The sequence below is a fragment of the Thermobia domestica genome, chromosome 5 (assembly GCF_964235325.1).
Source record: "Thermobia domestica chromosome 5, izTheDome1.hap1.1, whole genome shotgun sequence".
NCBI classification, from domain to species: Eukaryota; Metazoa; Arthropoda; class Insecta; order Zygentoma; family Lepismatidae; genus Thermobia; species Thermobia domestica.
Window position 1 is genome coordinate 292,718,457 of NC_137458.1, and position 19,980 is coordinate 292,738,436.

Genomic DNA, 19,980 nt, shown 5'->3' on the forward strand with positions numbered 1-19,980 from the left:
CTCCGCCCAATGGATCGCAATATTTTCATATTTCCAACAATCATGGCGGAAACAAAAGTAGCCAATCAGACGTGCCGATGCTCGGTTGCTTTTTGGCTTCACCGATTTAATAGGATGAAGATACATATGGGCAGATCCTCTATTTATAACATCCTTGGTTTTGATTCGATTTTGCAAAATGTTTAACAAATGAATGATGAAAATTATTAGTTTTTAACTGAATCCGTCGCACGCTTATCTATCCAATTATTGCGGATATTTTTACTTTTTATAGCAAGATGCTTCTTTGCACGCTATTTTTGTTAAGTTGTTTATTAGTTTATATGCATGCAGGTCAAAAACTAACTAAACTAAACACCTCGAACAATTTCTTTGTTCATCTTTTGAGCCACTTCGATTCGCACGAGTATATGATCCACTGTGGAGCCACGGTTATTAACGAGTGTTGGGCTGTAACCGCTGCACGCTGTGTTGTAAGTAACGAAACACAATTTATTCATCCCATTTCGATCTTATTGATTGGAGGATTGGATTTGGAAAATTCAACGAGTCCCAAATCTCAAATAAGAACTGTAGTGAGTACTCATATCTTTCCAAATTTTTCAGTTCACCATGAATCAGGGTACAGGCATGATATAGCCCTGTTGGAACTTGGATCGAGCTTAAAGTTTCCTTCGGTATCTCGAGCGAAGCTTCCTGGAAAGAACTACTCAAACCCAGTCTCGAATTGGAGCTACAAGTATAACAATGAAAAGTGTCTTTCTATTGTGTGGAAAGAAACTGATCCCTTGAAAATATCTGATATTATTCTTCAACGTGAGGTAATTGTTACTAATGTGTCTTTGTGTAACAATACAATACAAAATATTAATGATGATGGGAGAAAACTATGCGCCATGTTCCAACGTTCCGACTCAAGTGAAGATTTGTGCAAGCGTGATTCTGTTGGTGCTGTAATTTGTGATAATGTCTTGTTGGGAACTGTTGCGTTTGATCGCAACAAATGTGACAGACCAGAAGAACCGATCGACTTCACAAATGTGGAATACTATCTTGATTGGATTGAACAGATAATGAACATGCATTCCGAATGTACCGGTACCGGTACTAGAATGGCTAATCCTCTAAACTCAGAAACTCCACAGCCACAGCCACAGCCAATAGTTTCAAGTGATTCAGGCTTTGGTAACAGCTTTTTCATATTTCGTAACTTAATCGCATTGTCTCTAATGGCAGTTCTAAGGTAGTTCAGGTACTTGATGAACTCTACGTGCGTTTAATTTAGTGCAAAGGGATAACTACCTCTGTTTTTTAGCTGTGAAAAGCATTTTGACGAAATAGTGCCCATATAGGCTGAGTTAGATAAAAGTGATCATACATTAATTTACTACAAACTTCCTTTAATTTCCACTCTCCAGGAGCTATGAATAAAAAAAAATTTCGAAATTCTCCACGATTTTTATTTCTTTCAAAGCAGTCTTTTGCAGAGCAGAATGCTGTAGATGATCGTTGTTTGTTTCTTGGATGAAAATTGAATAATTTTGTCTGTTTTTTCGAAATTTAGCATAGGTTTTCAGCAAGCCTTTATGACATGTGGCCTTACACTTTCCGGTTTGGTACAAATCACCCTAATAATGCGTTCAATGCTTACCCACCGTGGAGTCAGCAAATGAATATACTGGATTCTAGTACCGTTTATGGATACATAGATTTTTAAAGTTTACAGAAAAAGTATGTAATGTTTCTATATTTAAAAAACATTGTGTAAGTAATCAAAATACGTTGAAATCTTACCTCTGACATATCCAATAACATTTTACTTTAAAAAATACATTATAAAATATATAATAAACATTAAAAGTCTACGTACGATTCTCTACTAGGTTTATGATGTTCGCTTTCCTTAAGATCATGAGTTACTCAAATATACTACTGATTGGTTGCTACACTTTCTACCGGGCTAGAACAGATGTGCATCTAATAATCAGTAACACATTTATGCACCCACATGTTCCGGGAAAACAGAACTCAAATTTAGCTTAAAGAAGTTTGCAGGACATCTTCCATAACAACTTAGAGTTCAACATCAAGGCCTGCAGTCTGTTATCTGTAACCCTCTGTGGAGAAGGTTGCAAACACCAAACACCGGTGCAAGATCTTGGTCTCCTATTTAAAACAGAACTGATGATCATCGAAACTTTAAAAAAAGGCCCTAAAAAGTCGAAACCTAGACTCGATAAAGTAAATTTTGACCAAAATGTTTGCGCAACGAAAATAAACAAACACACGAAATATCTGAGTTTAAAATTTAGAAGAGAAAATAAAATGTTCTATTATACCTATTCTCGGTTGCACTAAAAAAGATTTTTAAAAAAATCTGGAATGATACTTATGGAGCTGGATTGTAAAATATATACCATATAATGTTCTGCTCCCTCTTGCTCTGCACCCAAGTACAAATAAATATATATCTCTTAATCTGAATAAAATCAAATAACAAAAATATAAGGGTAGAACTAGAATTACTTAAAGAAAGCAAGATAGCATATCTACAATTATATCTACCTACTTTTCTCGAAGATAATACGGTTATATACAACTTGCAGCGTTTTTTTAATTAGTAGTTCTCAGAACTCATATTCTTTAATTATGTGTCTGACGTTTAAATAGTAAACTGGCAATATGCAAGTATTCGGTTTATGCCAAATACCTTAGTTTGGAGCTTTTAATGTAAATAATCATTCAGCCACACACACACAATTAATCGTTCTACCTTTGACAGTCATAACTCGACAAGTAACATCTCTTTTCCTACAAAAGAGATCCGTGTTAGTGTGGTAGGTAAATTTTATCAACACCCATCCATACAGACAGATAGATCTTGCCAGAGCTTTTGATTCTGAACCAAACCCCTTCTTACTCGACAAGTTATCAGCTATTGGATTGACTTCAAGATTTAAAAAGGAAATGATTCCAGATTTTTTTGCCAGGAAGAACGTATAGAGTAAAGACGGGTTATGCCATCTCTGATACTGAAACAATTAAAAGAAGGATGTCATAAGTTCCTTCCTTGGGTCCTTTACTGTTCTCGATCTTTACAAATGTTTGGCCTAAATTCATGAGTAATATTGGTATTGTGACGTATGCAGACGATATTAAACTGTACAAAATTATCAGAGATTATATTGATGTAGGGTGTATCTCCAACCTTGTATAAATATAGTAGCGATTGGGCTAACGAAAATACAATGTCTGTTAGTGTAAATAAGGTAAAAGCAATATCCTCGAATACGAAAAAAGCAAACTACATAGTGACCAAATATTGTATAGATAGAGTCAACTTAGTAAAATTTGGAATTATAGAAAACTTACGTAATATTTGACGATAAACTTTTATTTGATGAGCCTGTAAAGGCAATAAGCAGAAATGCCATAATGTTTTTATAAATTTTCTTAACTTAATACAAGAATTTTAATAATATTGCCGTATATACAGGTTGTCTCAAAAGTCCCCTGACAGCGTAACTCTGTTATTATCAGAGTTACAACAAATTAAGAGGAAAAACCATCTCCAAATATGATGTTTTCAATCTAAAGTGAAGGAATGTTTTTAAATCGGATGAGCCGTTTGGGCTGTACACTCTTTATGCACCCAATGTTAAATGAAACTACAACGTTGTCATTTACCTGGACCCACAACATAAAGGAAGGAAGTTATTGTCTTTTACGCTAACATGCCGATGGTCAGCCCCGTTTAAAACAGTAACTTCATTCAGTTCTGTTGTCATCAGCATCATAGGTATTCTGCCCTTACTGGCAGGTCACTTGCAGCAGCTGAGAAGCTTCCATGCTCCATGGTCCTGCGCTAACCTCTTCGTCTTCACGTATGATCTTTCTGATCTTTCTGTTTTTATATCATCCATTAATTGTAGTCTCCTTCGCCCTCTGCCTCTCTTTCCCGTCACCATACCCTCTATGACGTCTCTCCTTAGGCAATGTCCCAACCAGTTTCTCTTCCTCTTCTTAACAATATCTAAAAGTGTTCTTTTCTCCCCCACCATTTCTAACACCCACTCATTCGTTTTCCGCTCGACCCAAATAATTCTTTCCATCCTTCTTCACACCCACATTTCGAATGCTTCCAGTCGTTTTTCATCACTTTTACGTAATGTCCACGTTTCCACCTCATACAGTACAACACTCCACACGAAGCATTTTATGAGTCTTTTTCCCAACTCTCTATTCAAGGTCCCACAAAACAGATTTTTCTTCCTCCTAAAGTCTTCTTTCGCCATTCCTATCCTTGCTTTTATTTCACGTTCGCACTTCATGTCATTACTAAGAGTACTACCCAGATATCGAAAACTATTCACTTGTTCTATTTGCTCCCCTCCCACTTTTATATTTGACACAGACCTCTTCGTTCCAATCACCATGATTTTTGTCTTTTTAACATTTATTTTCATCCCATATTCTTCAAAGCCCATCCTCAGGTTTTCTAACATTTTATTGATTTCCTTTTCAATTCTGCAACAAGCGCCATATCGTCTGCAAATCTTATACATCTAATCATTCTACCTCCTACCGAAATGCCGTCATCATCATGTAAACTCTTTTTCACTACATCTTCTAGATAGACATTAAATAGTGTTGGCGAGAGGCAACATCCTTGTCGAACTCGCCTTCCAATTATACTCTCTTCCGTCAGTTCTTCCCCTATCCTAACACTTACTTGTTGGTTCATGTATAAGTTTCTTATGAGTCTTCGATCTTTCCATTCCAACCCTATCTTCTTTAGAAGTCCTAACAACAATTCCCAATTCACTCGGTCAAAAGGCTTTTCTAGATCGATAAATACAACATACACCTCTTTCCCTTTTTCTTTAAATCTTTCACCGATCGCCCTTAATAATCCAATAGCATCTCTTGTGCCCTTACCTCTTCTGAACCCGAACTCCTCCTCCTCCTCAACTTCTTCATTTCTTCTTCCATATAACTTTCTGTTCAGTATTCGGAGCAAAATTTTAGCTGCATAAAATATGAGACTAATAGTTCTATAATCCTCACATCTCTTTAAGTTCGATTTCTTAGCCATCGGTATCATGATCGTCTTCAGGAACTCTTTTGGCCACTCCCCTGTCTCATGTATTTCATTGCATAGTCGGAACACTTCTTTCTTTCCCTTGTCTCCTATATTTTTAAAGAATTCGATTGGTATATTATCTATCCCGGTTGCCTTTCCATTCCTAATCTCGGATATAGCCTTTTCAAACTCATCCGAAGAATACTAAATCCTTTATCATCCTCGCCTATTTCATTTTCTACTTCAACATTTAGGCTACACGGTCTCTCCCTACTCTCATATAAATCTTCCACGTATTCTTTCCATCTTTCTATGACCTCATTTCTGTCGCTGACTACCTTCCCATTTTTGTTTTCTACTGCCATCGTAATACACCCTTGTTTCCTCCGAAATTCCATAGATTTCATATCCTTATACACTTCCTCATATTTCCCAACTCTTTCTAATTCTTCTATGTCCTCGCATATTCTTTCGTAAAACTCTTCCCTCGCTCTGTCTGTTTCTCTCCGTAACTCATTATTCATCTTTCTGCCCTCTTCTGTATCAACTTGTTTCCACGTTTTCTTTCCCTCATTTTCTGCAACATTTGCTCTGTAATCCATGGTTTCTTAGCCATTTTGCGTTCGCGGTAACCTACTGCTTCGTCTGCAGCCTGCTGTAAGTAAAGTTTAATGTATTCCCACTGTGCGTTACTATCTGCGCCTATTCTTTTCTGGTTTGAATATTTTTCTTCAAATTTTTCAACGAAAAGTTTTCTTATTTCCTAGTTTCTCAACTTTTCAGTATTCAACACTTTGTTACCTACTTTTCTTCTGTCTAAATTTTTCAGTTGAATATCTACTTCGGCCAGCGCAAGATTATAATCAGAGAAAATATCGGCCCCGGGAAGGGTCTTTGCGTTCTTTAAGCTATTTCGATACCTGTTCTGAATCATAACATAGTCTGATATCTTCCGCCGTCTATTGGTGATTTCCATGTATATCTTCTTCTCTTGTGCTGATTAAACCAAGTGTTCCCAATTACTAAATTCTGTCTACAGAAATTCACTAGTCCCTCTCCCCTTTATTTCTTTCACCTAAACCATATTTGCCTACGATACTACCTTCCTGTTTTTCTCCCACAACTGCATTGAAATCTCCTATTACATTTAAGCATGTATCCCTCTTCTCCCTATTTATAATTTCTTCTATTTTATCATAATTTTCGTCTACTTCTTCAGTTGCATGCGAAGTCGTCGATGCATATGTCTGTATCACTACTAATCCTTTGTTTTCCCTTTAAGTCTCTTAACATCATAATTTTGTCATCAATAAATTGTACTTTCACTACCTTCTCCTTTAAACGCTTTCCAAGAACTTATATTGTGGGTCCAGGTAAATAGCAACGTTACATTTTCATTTAATATTGGACGCATAAAGAGTGTACAGCCGAAACGGCTCGTCTGATTTAATAAATTCCTTCACTTTAGATTGAAAACATCATATTCGGAGATGGTTTTTCCTCTTACATTTTGTTGTAACTCTGATAATAACAGAGTTACCCTATGTCAGGGGACTTTTGAGACACCCGGTGTATTTATTTCATCGTATAAGATTTGAGTAAGATCAAACTTTAGAATGTGTTTGTCCAGTCTGAAAGCTAAAGTTCATTCTTTTAAAAAAACAGAGCAAATACAAAAGAGATTTATTAAATATTATATAAGATACGATTTTAGAGCTTATAATTACGAACAATGGATCATTTTTTAAAAACTTGAGCTATTGAAAAAGAGACGCATGTTACGTGATCGGTCACTAGTACAGAACTTTAAAACTAATAAGCTATCCAGCATGTACGTAATACAAAACATTTTATTGAAAGTTCCTAATGTTAGAATAAGACAAGGAATAAAGTTATTAATCGGCATAAATAGGTCTATTTTATGTAGATTGCTAAGAAATTGTAACTTTGAAAAAAAATCTCATGAACAAAAAAATAAAAAGTTAAGATGATTTCAGTTTCATGAGTTAACATGTATCAACAATTTGTGGGATACGAAGTCAAGCTGTATCCGAATATTTTGGCCTATTTCTTTAATTTAATGTTTAGACTTCTAAATGTATATACAAATGTATTACTTTAGAATAATGCTGTAGATTGGGTGATCGCCAGTGTCGTATTTACGATTTTGTTTCGGGAGGGGCTTTGCTAACATTCAGGGGGGGGATTTGCCTGCAAATGTGAACATTCTGCAAGATATTTCATTTACTTTACAATACTAAGTGATTTCGGGGGGGGCTTAAGCCCGGAAGCCACCCCCCTAAATACGCCACTGGTGATCGCTGTTTCCAGCATTACAAATAAAACATTATTATTATTATTATTATTATTATTATTATTATTATTATTATTATTATTATTATTATTATTGCTGCATTTTTCTCTACATCTACAAAGAGAATCCACGCTCTACATGTAGAGATACAAAAAAGACTGCCCCGTGTTTCACAGACACGTTGGAATTACAATTCTCGTGTTGTTCAAACGATCTATGAGCACAAGAAAGAACTTATGGACATTTCGAAATTATTTCCAGCTCCAAAGAGAATTGAGGTCAAGAGTGTTTTACAGCAGCTCGGGAAATTTTAAGTACAATGGGTGACTTCAACTTCGTATTTCTCTTAGAAGTATTTGCCTGTATTTTCGCAGTTACGGATACCCTTTCTGATATCTTACAGACTAAAGCTTCTGACATTGGTTATTGTGTATATAAAGTGATGGAATTCGAAAGAGTCCTGCAAAACAAGAGAGAAGCATTTGAGGAATTTTGGACTAAAATACGTGAAGTCCAAGAACCACCAACAAAACGTCAAAAGAGCGCCGGTAGTGTGAGTTGCAAAACGCAATATAAAAGTCTGTATTGTGAAATATTCGACGTAACACAACAGCAACTGAGAGAAAGATTCAGTAATTTGAAGTCCCTGCATTTTCTGGAGTTACTCAATGCGAAGAACTTCCAAAAATACACAACATGTTTTCCAGAAATAGCACTTCAGTCTTTGAGAGAAACATATGCTGCTGTTTTTGACTTCAGTCCTTTAAGATCACAACTAATTGTGACATATTTGTCGGAAGACATGCATCACAAATCGGTCAATGATCTTCTGCGTTTCGTCAAAACCAATGAATGGAGAAGGCATATAATGAAGTGACAAAGTTATGTGAATTAATTTTAACAATTCCAGCAAGTAGTGCGTCAGTGGAACGAAGTTTTTCAAAATTGAAAAACATTAAGAACTATGCACGCAATACGCAAGGGCAATAAAGAGTTACAAATCTATCTCTGATAGCATTGGAGAATGAACTGTTAACATCCCTACAACAGTATCAAGAATTTTACGACAGTGTCATAGAAGACTTCGCAAAAGCAGAAAGGAGGATTCAACTACAAATAAAAGAGGTAAAAAATTTATCTTCACTTGTATTTGCGTGCTTCATATTTATTTCTCCCATTTTATCTCTTACTAGTTGTTGTGCTCAGGGACGTACATAGAGGGTGGATTCAGGGGTCCGGACACCCCGAAATTCTGACTTTTCTGTAAATTTAGTCTAAGTTTGGGGGTGATTTTACAAAAGGTGATATAACTTATCGTCAAACTTCGGTCCCCCTCCCAACAAAAAATCTGCGTATGTGCCTGGTTGTGCCCAACCCTTCAGCCTTCTGTACACTGTAGGATGAAACCGTGCTTAATTAATGGCTCTAATTCTTTACTTGTCCTAAAATAAACAGCAAAAGCACATTCATATTCAGAATCATTATTATCCATTTTCAAATAATTAAGTTGAAACAATACAGTTTAAGTTGCAATTAAATTTTCTCATTATAAAATGAAATGACTTCTTTTTATTATTTAACGTCCCATATTATGCCTTTTACGCTAAAGAAGGTGGATTATTTATGAAAGTGAAAAATTGTGAAATTAAATTTTATGTACCCTCCTGTCGGGAATCGAACCCGGACCCCCATACGCTTTTGGTGCATCTAATAGTCATTAGACTAGCGGAGAGGACAGACTTAAGTTTTGCAGGGGGGAGGGCAAATCGTTGTAATAATTTTATAATTAGGATTGCTTACCCAAACAAAACCCTTCACCACACGCCACTGTTCAGATGTTGCAGGAAGTTGTCATTCCAGAACTTGAAAATACCTCTCGATACGAAAACATTGAATTCATGTGGCAACACGATGGAACAATACCTCATGTTGGTGTTGTTGTGAGGGATTTCTTGGATCAACATTTCGATGAATGTCGTAGTATAACAGATTTGTCAGCCCGTTTATGTAATTTCACATCATGCCACTTACCCATTTGAGCAACCGCAGGATTTGGATCACTTGCAACAAATAATTGTACAACCATTAAAGAGATTGGATGCTAGTTTTCGGTTATATTATGACGTTTTGCAAATCAATGCTAAAAAGATGTTCCTCACACTGAATATGGTAGAAGACAGTTTGAACAGTATTTGTAAGTACAATAAAAACCATCAAGTAATCTAGCTTCTATTATATTATTTCTTCACATATTGGTGAAAGCAACTTAGTGCCCGTCTGGTACAGGGATGAAAGTAGTGCTGCATAAAGTACTGGTAAATCAAAGAGTGGTAAACCAGTACATGTTGAGCATGATCGTAGTTTTTTCCCGGGAATTTTTCCCTCTTTCGGCCACCCCCTGAAATCATCATTGCCTGTTATGTAGCTAACAATGTACGCGTGTATGCCGCGCACCCCCAATTTCTGGAACGTTAAAATTGAAAAAAAAAAAAAAAAAAAAAAACTCGTGTAAGCAGCGCACATCAATTTTCTGAAAAAAAAAAAAACGGTACAATGTATTTTTCATCCTACTTTTAATCATTAAAATTGTTATACATAGAGACAATCCAACAATACTGTGATTATTAACAGAAATCACTTCCGTGCCTAGCTTTCTTCGTCGCCGAGGAGCTGGAGCACGTATCACCATCGGACTAAATAAAGTCTTCGCTCCCATCGCTGGCATTGGAAATGCAGCATTTTTTAAAGCTGCGGACGACAAGATCCTCTGGAATTGAATTCCATGCTTCAATAATCCATTCGCACCAAAGGCGAAGTGCAGGTTTCTTAATTCGGCCAGTTGGCGTAGTTTCGTGTACTGCAGTTGCCATCCATTTAGTGTACAGTCGCTGCAAGTGGTTCTTGAAAGGCCGGTTGATGCAAAGAGGAAAGATGAGCTGTAACTTGTCATTTTATATTAAAACTTTTCTACTCTTGTAAAATTACTCACAATATTCCAGTATTAGGTTAATAAAAACTCCCCGTGATTTTAAATGCTTGGTGGCTCAGTCAATTCTGCATTTCCTCGTGTATGCCGCGCACCCTGTTTTTTGACTTCGTTTTTGTGCAGGAAAGGTGCGCGACATACACGGATAAATACGGTAATTGCCTTGTTTCTATATATCTAAAATACGTGACATATAAAAAATAATTTAATTTTTCTTATCAAATTTAATGACAGTAATCCAATAAATTAATTGATGTATTATTTTTTTCAAAGCTTGGTCAGTACAAAAGAAATAAACACAGTACAAAAGAAATTATATTAATCATTGATATTATAGTGTTATCTCGGATGAGCCAAATCTCATGATAAAGAAAGGTTGAAATTCCACTAAAAATGACACGCGAGCACAGAGTATACGGAATTACGATCTCTGTAACGTTATGATGTGTCGTTTAACCACTGGCTCACAGATTATACTTCCCCTACAACTCTCCTCCTGAAGTAGTTAATCTAACTACTGCTCGCTCGGTGGGAAGGCAAGGAGTAACTAAAGACCTTCAACTTTCAACAGCTGATTTTTCCACAGACTCTTTTTATATTGTGTGAGTGAGTGACTCTTGAACATTGATAAATCTATGTGTTTGCAGTGTTTCGGTTTTTGCCAACTTCAAATCAACATGTCGAATTACATCAAAACATCTTTATAATTTCGTGTCTCTCTACCTTGTTACTCTTTTGTTTTTATCGCTATAATTTAAGACATTAGTGATTTTTTTATGCCTTCTTAAGTGATTTTTTTTTTACTGTGACTTTCATGACTACTGGAAAATGTAAGTAGAAAGCATAAAATGTATTTGGAATTTATATTATCTTCAGATTATTAATACGATGCTATTGTTTTTAATTTTTCCTCAGATGAAATTAAAATTTAATATATATATACACAACACTCTATATTAGCTTTTAAAATTCTATATTTCTTTTTTTTTTCTTTTTTGTTTTAATATGATGGACATCTCTACATAGCAGATAGCGATGGTGATTTCCGAGTTTCGCCGGTGGGACAAGTAATATTACAAAATAATACGGGTAACCAGTGGTGATTTCAGATTTTTTTTAGGGGAACTTACAGTACATGAACATTTAAAACTAGTAATGCGAAAATACAAATCGCCCATATTAAGCACGACCAGGTATATGGCCCCAAGGGAAATCATGTTGTTCTAGGGGCGTGTTTTTTCCCGGGCCACTTCCTGAAATCATCACTGCGGCCATAGTTAGCCCACGTTGAGCACAAGCAGAGACGTCCCGAGAAAATTTTGCTGTTTCAGAAAACATTTCTCCAGCTTTCGGAACCAAATCCTGAAATATCCCTGGTAGCACTGATTGCTTCAGAAGTTTTTTTTCCGGGAGGGAATATAAATAAATTGGGGCTGAAGAGTATTCTTACGGAAATACTGGGAATCTACATTGAACACGGTAGAGTATATAGTCCTAGGGTGGAATTTTGTGATTTTCGGGGGGAGAAAATTCCCTGCGGGCCACCCTCAAATAATCGCTGAATGGTACAGAGCGCTTTATGAATAGTAATTTTAACAACTGTATCTCGGTAGACCCAAATGTTTCTTCTGAGTAAAACAAATGTATGTATTTCTACTTGTGAATTATTGTGAAGATGCAACTGTCTGAATATAGGAGTTATGATAAATAACTTCCTTTAAAGTACCAAAATGTGTACATTATTGCTAAAATTTACTAAATAGTCAATTTGAAAGAGATAAGATATTTGAAAACTAGAAATTTAGGAGTAACGAGAAACAGAAATTACATAGAAAATATTTATCCGTTCCAAATTTGTACCAGTATAAATTAAAACGCATATTCGTGCGTTGGAAACTCAGCTGTTTGTCTGCGTGTAGTAAACTTCTCTGTTTTCAAAGAAAAAGTGTCTTTTGTGGTGTTTCACTAAGATTTCTGATTTCTTTTTGTGTTAATTTAACTTTAAAAGTTAGCATCGCAATACAAACTTTCATCCTCAAACTTCCCAAACTTTGTGAATTATTATTATTATTATTATTATTATTATTATTATTATTATTATTATTATTATTATTATTATTATTATTATTATTATTATTATTATTATTATATCACCCAAAAGAGAAAAAATAACTTGGAAATAGGTCTATATGAAAATTTAAGAAGTCTTTCTAATTCGTCAAAACAGTCGAAGTTTACAAAAAATAGGTACCTTTTCGTTAAACTATTTTCCGGTCATTTTGAGGATGGAGTGGATCACAACATAATTAGGAAATTAAATTTTAGTTAATTTTCCTAAAGCTAATTCTCGTCCTCTAGATATGTGATTTGTGATTTATTTCGTTAATTCAGTTTCGAAGAACGGACATACTATTAAATTTAAATTCATATTCCTATTCATGCTTATATCCGACTTCCGGGTTCCTCATACTCTTAGCAAGGTGAGCATGCGATCACGCAAAGCAAGCAGATGAAGACATAAAATCTTATTGGAGAATAGTATGGCATATTCCCCTACATATATATATATATATATATATATATATATATATATATATATATATATATATATATATAGATAGATAGATAGATAGATAGATAGATAGATATATTATTGCCTGTTTTAGGTGTATTTTAGGAATGTTGTAAGTGGAACTCAGTAGGATTTCTACCAGTCGAATATTATTGTTTAACGTTAAAATCTATAATTTCAGTTTCATTTTACTAATTTCAAAGTTATAGGTTTTGAGAAATAGAGAATATTGAATCGAGACCACTTATGCATGGTACTATCCCCATAACACGTATTTACATTACAAAATGTTCTGCCTACACTGTATAAATTTGTTCTTTCAGCTGGACGAACCTTTTGAAGGGGAATCGCGATGGCTCAGTGATAGAGCGCACACCTTTGGCGCTAGGATCCTTGATTCGATACCGTAGTTCACGCCATAGGGGCTTTGTGGTGGACAAACACTGTGTACGTGGGTTTTCATAGGGTTCCACCGTTTTCTCCCACTTTCGTAACCACTATTGTAATCTATCATCATCTCCGTTTCCCTCGGTGCATATACTAAAAAAAAAAAAAGACAACGAACAGTATTATTATTGCACTAATACTAGGCAATTTCTTAATCTACATACTAATAAACAATAGATCACTTACTACAGTAATTCTACTTAACATAATCTAAATAGCCAATACAATAGTATGATTAATATCGTTTCTTATATGTCTTGATCGTTGTTTTAAATGCCACTTTCAAGCAATTGTATCTTCGCATTCATTGACATTTGAATGTAAGTTTACATGAACGTTATTTTCACCAGAACAATAGAATCTATTACGAAACAATTTATACTTTTTGAGTATATCTAGCATGTAAAGTAGAATAACACAATGCTATTCAGCAATTTGATTCTTCAATTTAATGATTAAGACAATGTTATATTTCCCTTAAAATGGCTTTTTGTTTATGTTGATTGCAGTGGCGGATACCATATTTCTTAAGAAATCATTTCTTGTTTTTTTTTTTTTTTATTTATTTATTTAACGTATCATCATAATTTAAACAGCCCTGTCGTCCAGCCATGATTATGTACAGCGTATGTCCTTTAGGCTGAGACAGATGATTAAGAGGAAGTGAATGATGGTAAAAAAATAAAAAAAAAATGGTAGGATGAGATTATGGGAAGAAAAGAGAGTACCCCGAGAAAACCTCACGGACACGATGTTGTCTACCACAAACTTACTTGGTTGGAAATCGAACCAGGGACTCGAAGCACAACAGGTAATTAAATGGTCTACTACTTACCCACCGTTCCTCCGCATAGTTTTCAAGAGAATCTTAAGAGTCTTCATCCCGGCGAAATTAAAATACCGCTAATTTTACAGTAATTATGTGATATCTTCAAATAGATAAAAGATAATCGAAATGTGGAAAAAGAGCGCACTAGAAAATATTATTTTACATAAGAAACCGTTATCACGACTCACTTATCTGCTTTTAATTTCGAGCCATTTTGAAAATCGGCATTTATTTTCGCGTTTCTAAACAGCTGAAAACTGAAAGCCACTAGGTGACTTGTGATGACGGTATCTCACGCAAAATAATATTGTCTAGGGCGCTCTTCTTTCATATTTCAATTATCTTTTATCTATTTGAAGATATCATATAATTACTGTAAAATTAGCGGTATTTTAATTTCGCCGGGATGAAAACTCTTAAAAAGGAACTTTTGTGGCGCTAAAAAGTATGTAAATCTTTACCAGCAATTATAAACAGTTTTTATTTTACAAGAAAAAGTTGTTCTTGATCCGTGTACTGTGTATTTAGCGAAAGACACTGCTAGTAGATTGTTGTTTATCTTTTGCTAACGCTGGCAAACATACTCTTTTCTCATCTACTACTTACGTGTTAGTTATAATACCTTAAAATTCCCAAACAAATATTAACTCAAGACTTGACATCAGCGAAAAGAGCTCTGAGTCAGTCCAAGAACTTGCCTTTGTTCTTTCTTTTAGGCTTTTAGATTAGGATCATATCGTTCGTTCACTTCGACTACCTCCTTTAAAATCCAATATTTTATCTTACAGTCGATAGGAATGTTGTTAATTAGTCACATATTGTTTGCTTAAAACAATTTAAAACATTAATTAATTATTGTTAGAATTCACTTTTTTTATTTTCACTGTGAATTTATTTAGTAAATAAATTGCGTGTTATTGTTATTTTTTGCCCTCGTTCTTGATAACAAGTAATTTTTGTTTATGTCAACGTCAAACATATGACTATGAACTTATTATCACCGTATTATGCTCACGTAATCTGTGCTAAAGTTCACAATTTTATTTTCTGTATCATATTTCTAAGACATCTTCGTCACTTAAACTGCCAGCAACTGGCTCCTGAGCAGTGTTGCCAAAAAGTTGACACAAAAGGTCACTAAATGGAAAGTGAACTGACTCCAATCTGGGTGAAAAGTCGCTTTAAAAAATATTCGATATATTCTGTATTGGCAATGATCTCCTTTTAATACAAAATGTTTTACTTTATGATCAATATTACTTAAAAAAATAAACAATGTTAGAGGAAACATACAAGTTCACAAAGAAAAACCGTACACCCACTTGATCGTTTACTTGAGCTTTTAGAGATAATCGGTAATGGTTCAATCCATCTGAAGTGGTCCAAAAATGTCAAAAATGGTTGCTCGACCATCTCCGAAAATTATAAAAATTGGAGTGTGACGATCCGTGTGTATAGCAAGGTCAATAACATCATTCACGTTTTCGTATGTGCAACTGTTCCTAAATGGCGGCTATCTTTGTTGTCGGTGGAGTGCCAATTTTTGCATTTGCAAGCGTTTACGAAAACTACAATTGCTCAGGAGGTACGAATCAAACGAACACCAAACAAAAACGAATGTTTACAGGAGAGACTGAAGTACACGGAGAATATAAACTTTTGCGTCTAAATAAATATGCAGGATTGCAAACCAATACATTAAATCACCAGAAAAACTACAGAAAATTACACTTTTAAAGGGGCTGTATTTTTTAATGGCATAAAGTGGAGGGTTCATAAGTTTTGTGCTGAATACTCTTACATGTAAAGAGTCTGCAGAAATATCCACGGCTATGATACGACTGGCACCGTAGATTTATGGGGGTCCGAAAGTTGAAGTTTGTGATTTTGGCGCCATTTTTGGGGCGTAATATCTCAGGAGGTCAAAGTCCTAAAACTTGCTGCTTATGTCACAAAGTAATTCTGTATGTGAATAAACAATTGCAAAAAAAAAAAAATCATGACTGATATTACACGGAGAAAAAAGTAAGGACATGGTAAAGATGATAAGAAATCATTTGCGTGATGATGATCGTAGCCCGGAAAAATTTAAATGTTTGGATTATGTTCCATGCTAGATCTCAAAAACTATGCATGGTGCAGCAATTATTCACGCTTTTGTTTGTGTTCAGCTGTGCAAAAGCTTGCGAGTGGCGTTTGTTACATCTTTCTAGCTCCATGATCATTGCCACGTCTATATGGTAAGGAGGTTAGCTCTTTCTTGCACCCACGACACCCATCGTCGAACTGGACCGCGAACTGGACCGCACTTAATGTATCAGCAAAGTGACATTGAAATCCAATCCCAGTTAAGGAAGTTAGGCCCATTAGCCCCGCGGAGCTCCATGCTCGGAGTCATATTTTTATAGTGTTATTTTTAATTTAGCTATAATGTCTTAATTAAATGGAACTTCCAATTAATGTCTTTGCTTATTCATAACTGTACATGTGGTGCCTCTAATATACCATTGTTAACAGTACGTGACTATTGCAATTTTTTGTCTTTCTTTCCATAAATTTCACATTTCAGTTTCAGTTTCAATTATTACGGATTTTAAATTAATAGGTCTACCATGTTAATGGAATGTGAGGAATACAAAAAGCGTGACATTCGTGAACAGGCATGGAACGAGATAGTAAAAGCTTTTTTTTTTTTTTTTTTTTTGTAAAAATGAAGGTATGGACAATGAAAAAAGATAAATTGAGACAAATGATTTATCTCTATTATTAAACAGTTGATTGGATGTGAAGTTCTAACCAAATGTACAAACATTCGTTTTTTTTTTTTTTTTCATTTGTTAAGAAACAGTATCATGACATTTTTTAAAGGAAAGTGCTGTATTTTAAGAGCGTGGATATGGATCCTATTTAAACTAAATTTTTATAATTTCGATGATTTTTTTTCAATTAGGTCATCGAACGACTGAATTGATGTACGGAAATAATTGAAGTATTTCTTCCCGTCTTCTCGCAAACCTATATACACAGACACAAAAGCTCCCTTCAGACTTCTTTGAGAAACTAAGGTATGAATCTTGAGACATTTATTTTTATATATTCTTCGCTTTTTCTTCTTACAGAGATATTAAGATGCCACTATTGTCGTTTCGATCTTGTTCATGTTGACTCGCAACGTTGACTGAGAAGAATCCTGTACATAATCACGTGACGCGTAGCGCGTAGCTACGGATGACTCTGTAATATGTTCAAAAGATTACGTTATATCCATCCTAACTATATATAAAACTACATGAACTGACATAAAATAAAGGGTACCTCCGGTTGACGTGGAAATTTGAAATTTAGCATGATTGTAGCTTTCAAATACTAATCCACAAAAAATTGCCAAAAGTTAATATTTTTAATTTTTAGGGGGTCTAAGGGGCCATGAAGAAATTCTCTATGTTATTTAAATGAGCCCTTTTTTGAACTTATAATCTCATATTGTGGGTACTTGGAATTGGAATAAAAACTTGAAATTCGATATGCTGGTACGTTTCCATTAGCGTTACTTAAGTAAATCACACAAATAATAAAAAAGTTCAACCGTAGAGAGGTTTTATGGGGAACTGAAAAGTCTTCCCAATGTTATTAATATGGGACATGTTCTACACCCCAAAATGTTTAGGCACTTCCAGCAGGATTAGAATGATGAAATTTGGCATGATTGTAGACTTCCAGGACTAACAAACAGGAAAATTGCCAAAAGCGGTTTTTTTTTTTTTTTTTTTTTTTTTTTAGTTTTTAAGGTATCTATTGTGGGATGAAGTAATTCTCATGTTATTTAAATGGGTATTTTCTTGTGATACAAAATCTTATCCCTTAAATAGTTGAACTACGAAAGGAAACTTGAAATTTGGTAGAATTGTAGGTTTTAGAGGTTCAAGGCCGTAGGCCGAGTAAACACGGGGATCTGGGGGCGGAGTCCCCAGCTAGCCAAAGACTAGTTTATTCTATATAATGCAACTTTGTGACATATTAACTTCTGTAACTGGGATTGGATTTCAATGTCACTTTGCTGATAAATTAAATACCTTAATACCGCGGTCCAGTTCGACGTTGTGTTTCGTGGGAGCAAGGGGAAGCTAACCCCTTTACCATATAAACGTGGCAATGATCATGGAGCTAGAAAGATGAAACAAACGCCACTCGCAAGCTTTTGCACAACTGAACACAAACAAAAACAGGCTTAATTGCTGCATCATGCATAGTTTTTAAGATCTAGCATGAAACATATCCATCATTGTCATGCACGTGCTTTTTTGCTCGTTTTTACCATGTCCTCCATGGAACATAATCCAAACATTTAATTTTTTCCGGGATACGATCATCGTCGCGCAAATAATTTCTTATCATTTTTACCATGTCCTCACTTTTTTCTCCATGTAATATAAGTCATGATTTTTTGCAATAGTTTATTCGCATACAGAATTACTTTGTGATATAAGCAGCATTTTTTTAGCACTTTGCCCTCCTGAGATATTACGCCCCAAAAAGGCACCAAAATCACAAACTTCAACTTTCGAACCCCCATAAATCTACGGTGCCAGTAGTATCATAGCTGCGAATATTTCTACAGACTCTTTATATGCAATAGTATTCAACACAAAACTTATGAACCTACCACTTTATGCCATTAAAAAATACAGCCCCTTATTAAAAATATAATTTTCTGTAGTTTTTCTGGTGATATCATGTATTGGTTTGCAACCACGCATGTTTATTTAGACTCAAAAGTTTATATTCTCCGTGTACACTCATGTCCACAATTATTGTCGCATGTCTATAAATATGTTGTTGTAGGAATATAATTTGATAACGAATTCGTCCAGTATTTCTTATAATGTTAGTATATGTATAATCGGCAAAGACATGTATGTGGCAAATTTCATGTCAAAAGAGCAGTAAATAAGAACAATAACACGAAAATAAAACTTTCTTCTCCATTTAGCAACATTTTGTTTTACTCATTCTAATTTTCGTATTTATAATTCTTTTCCTAAGAAATTTATCACAAATATACATTTCTCGATTATACACATAGTATATATCAGTATTAAAAGTGACCTGCAACATCATTATCAAATTATATTCTTACAAGAAGACAGTTATAGATATGCGACAATTATTTTGGACATGAGTGTACCTCAGTCTCTCCTGTAAACATTCGTTTTTGTTTAGTGTTCGTGTGATTCGTATGTCCTGAGCAATTGTAATTTTCGTAAACGCTTGCAAATTCAAAAATTGGCACTCTACCGACACTCTCCGATGGCCGCCATTCAGGAACACTTGCACGTACGACAACGTGAATGATGTAATTGGCCTTCTCATACACAAGGTTCATCACATTCAAATTTTTATAATTTTAAGAGATGGTCGAGCAACCACCTCTGGACCACTTCGTATGGATTGACCTTAATGCTGTATTATTTGTGCATCTCAACGGAAGCTCTGCAAACTAAATGCCATTGAAGGTTAAAATTGTTCTCTGTTAAAGGGCAAGGCATAGCCTATCAGAAAACAAACTGGGATTCTGGAGATTTCACATGCAATATTGGCTGTATATTTGTCAAACTCATTTACACTTGAGCTGACTCAAATAACTAAAAGCAAAACAAATATATGAAAAGTGCTTCCTACTAATAGTGCTTGATTTGTTCGCAATACAAAAGTCGCTAGATTTGTAAATAAGTCGCCAAACCATCATCAC

General features: G+C 34.9%; 2 protein-coding genes across 2 annotated transcripts in view; both read left to right on the forward strand.

Moving 5' to 3' along the window:
* Window positions 1-410: 410 nt before the first annotated feature.
* LOC145685596 (thrombin-like enzyme elegaxobin-2) lies at window positions 411-1,247 on the forward strand. The gene has a single exon (XM_081757983.1). It carries the CDS (start codon window positions 411-413, stop codon window positions 1,245-1,247), a length of 837 nt encoding a protein of 278 aa, XP_081614109.1.
* A 9,750-nt stretch (window positions 1,248-10,997) lies between these two features.
* The window catches only part of Sec24AB (Protein transport protein Sec24AB), a 259,452-nt gene continuing 250,469 nt past the window's right edge, over window positions 10,998-19,980 (forward strand). The window contains exon 1 of the mRNA XM_081760244.1: window positions 10,998-11,213. The gene's annotated coding sequence lies outside the window, so the exon portion shown is untranslated. The remainder of the gene's footprint in view (window positions 11,214-19,980) is intronic.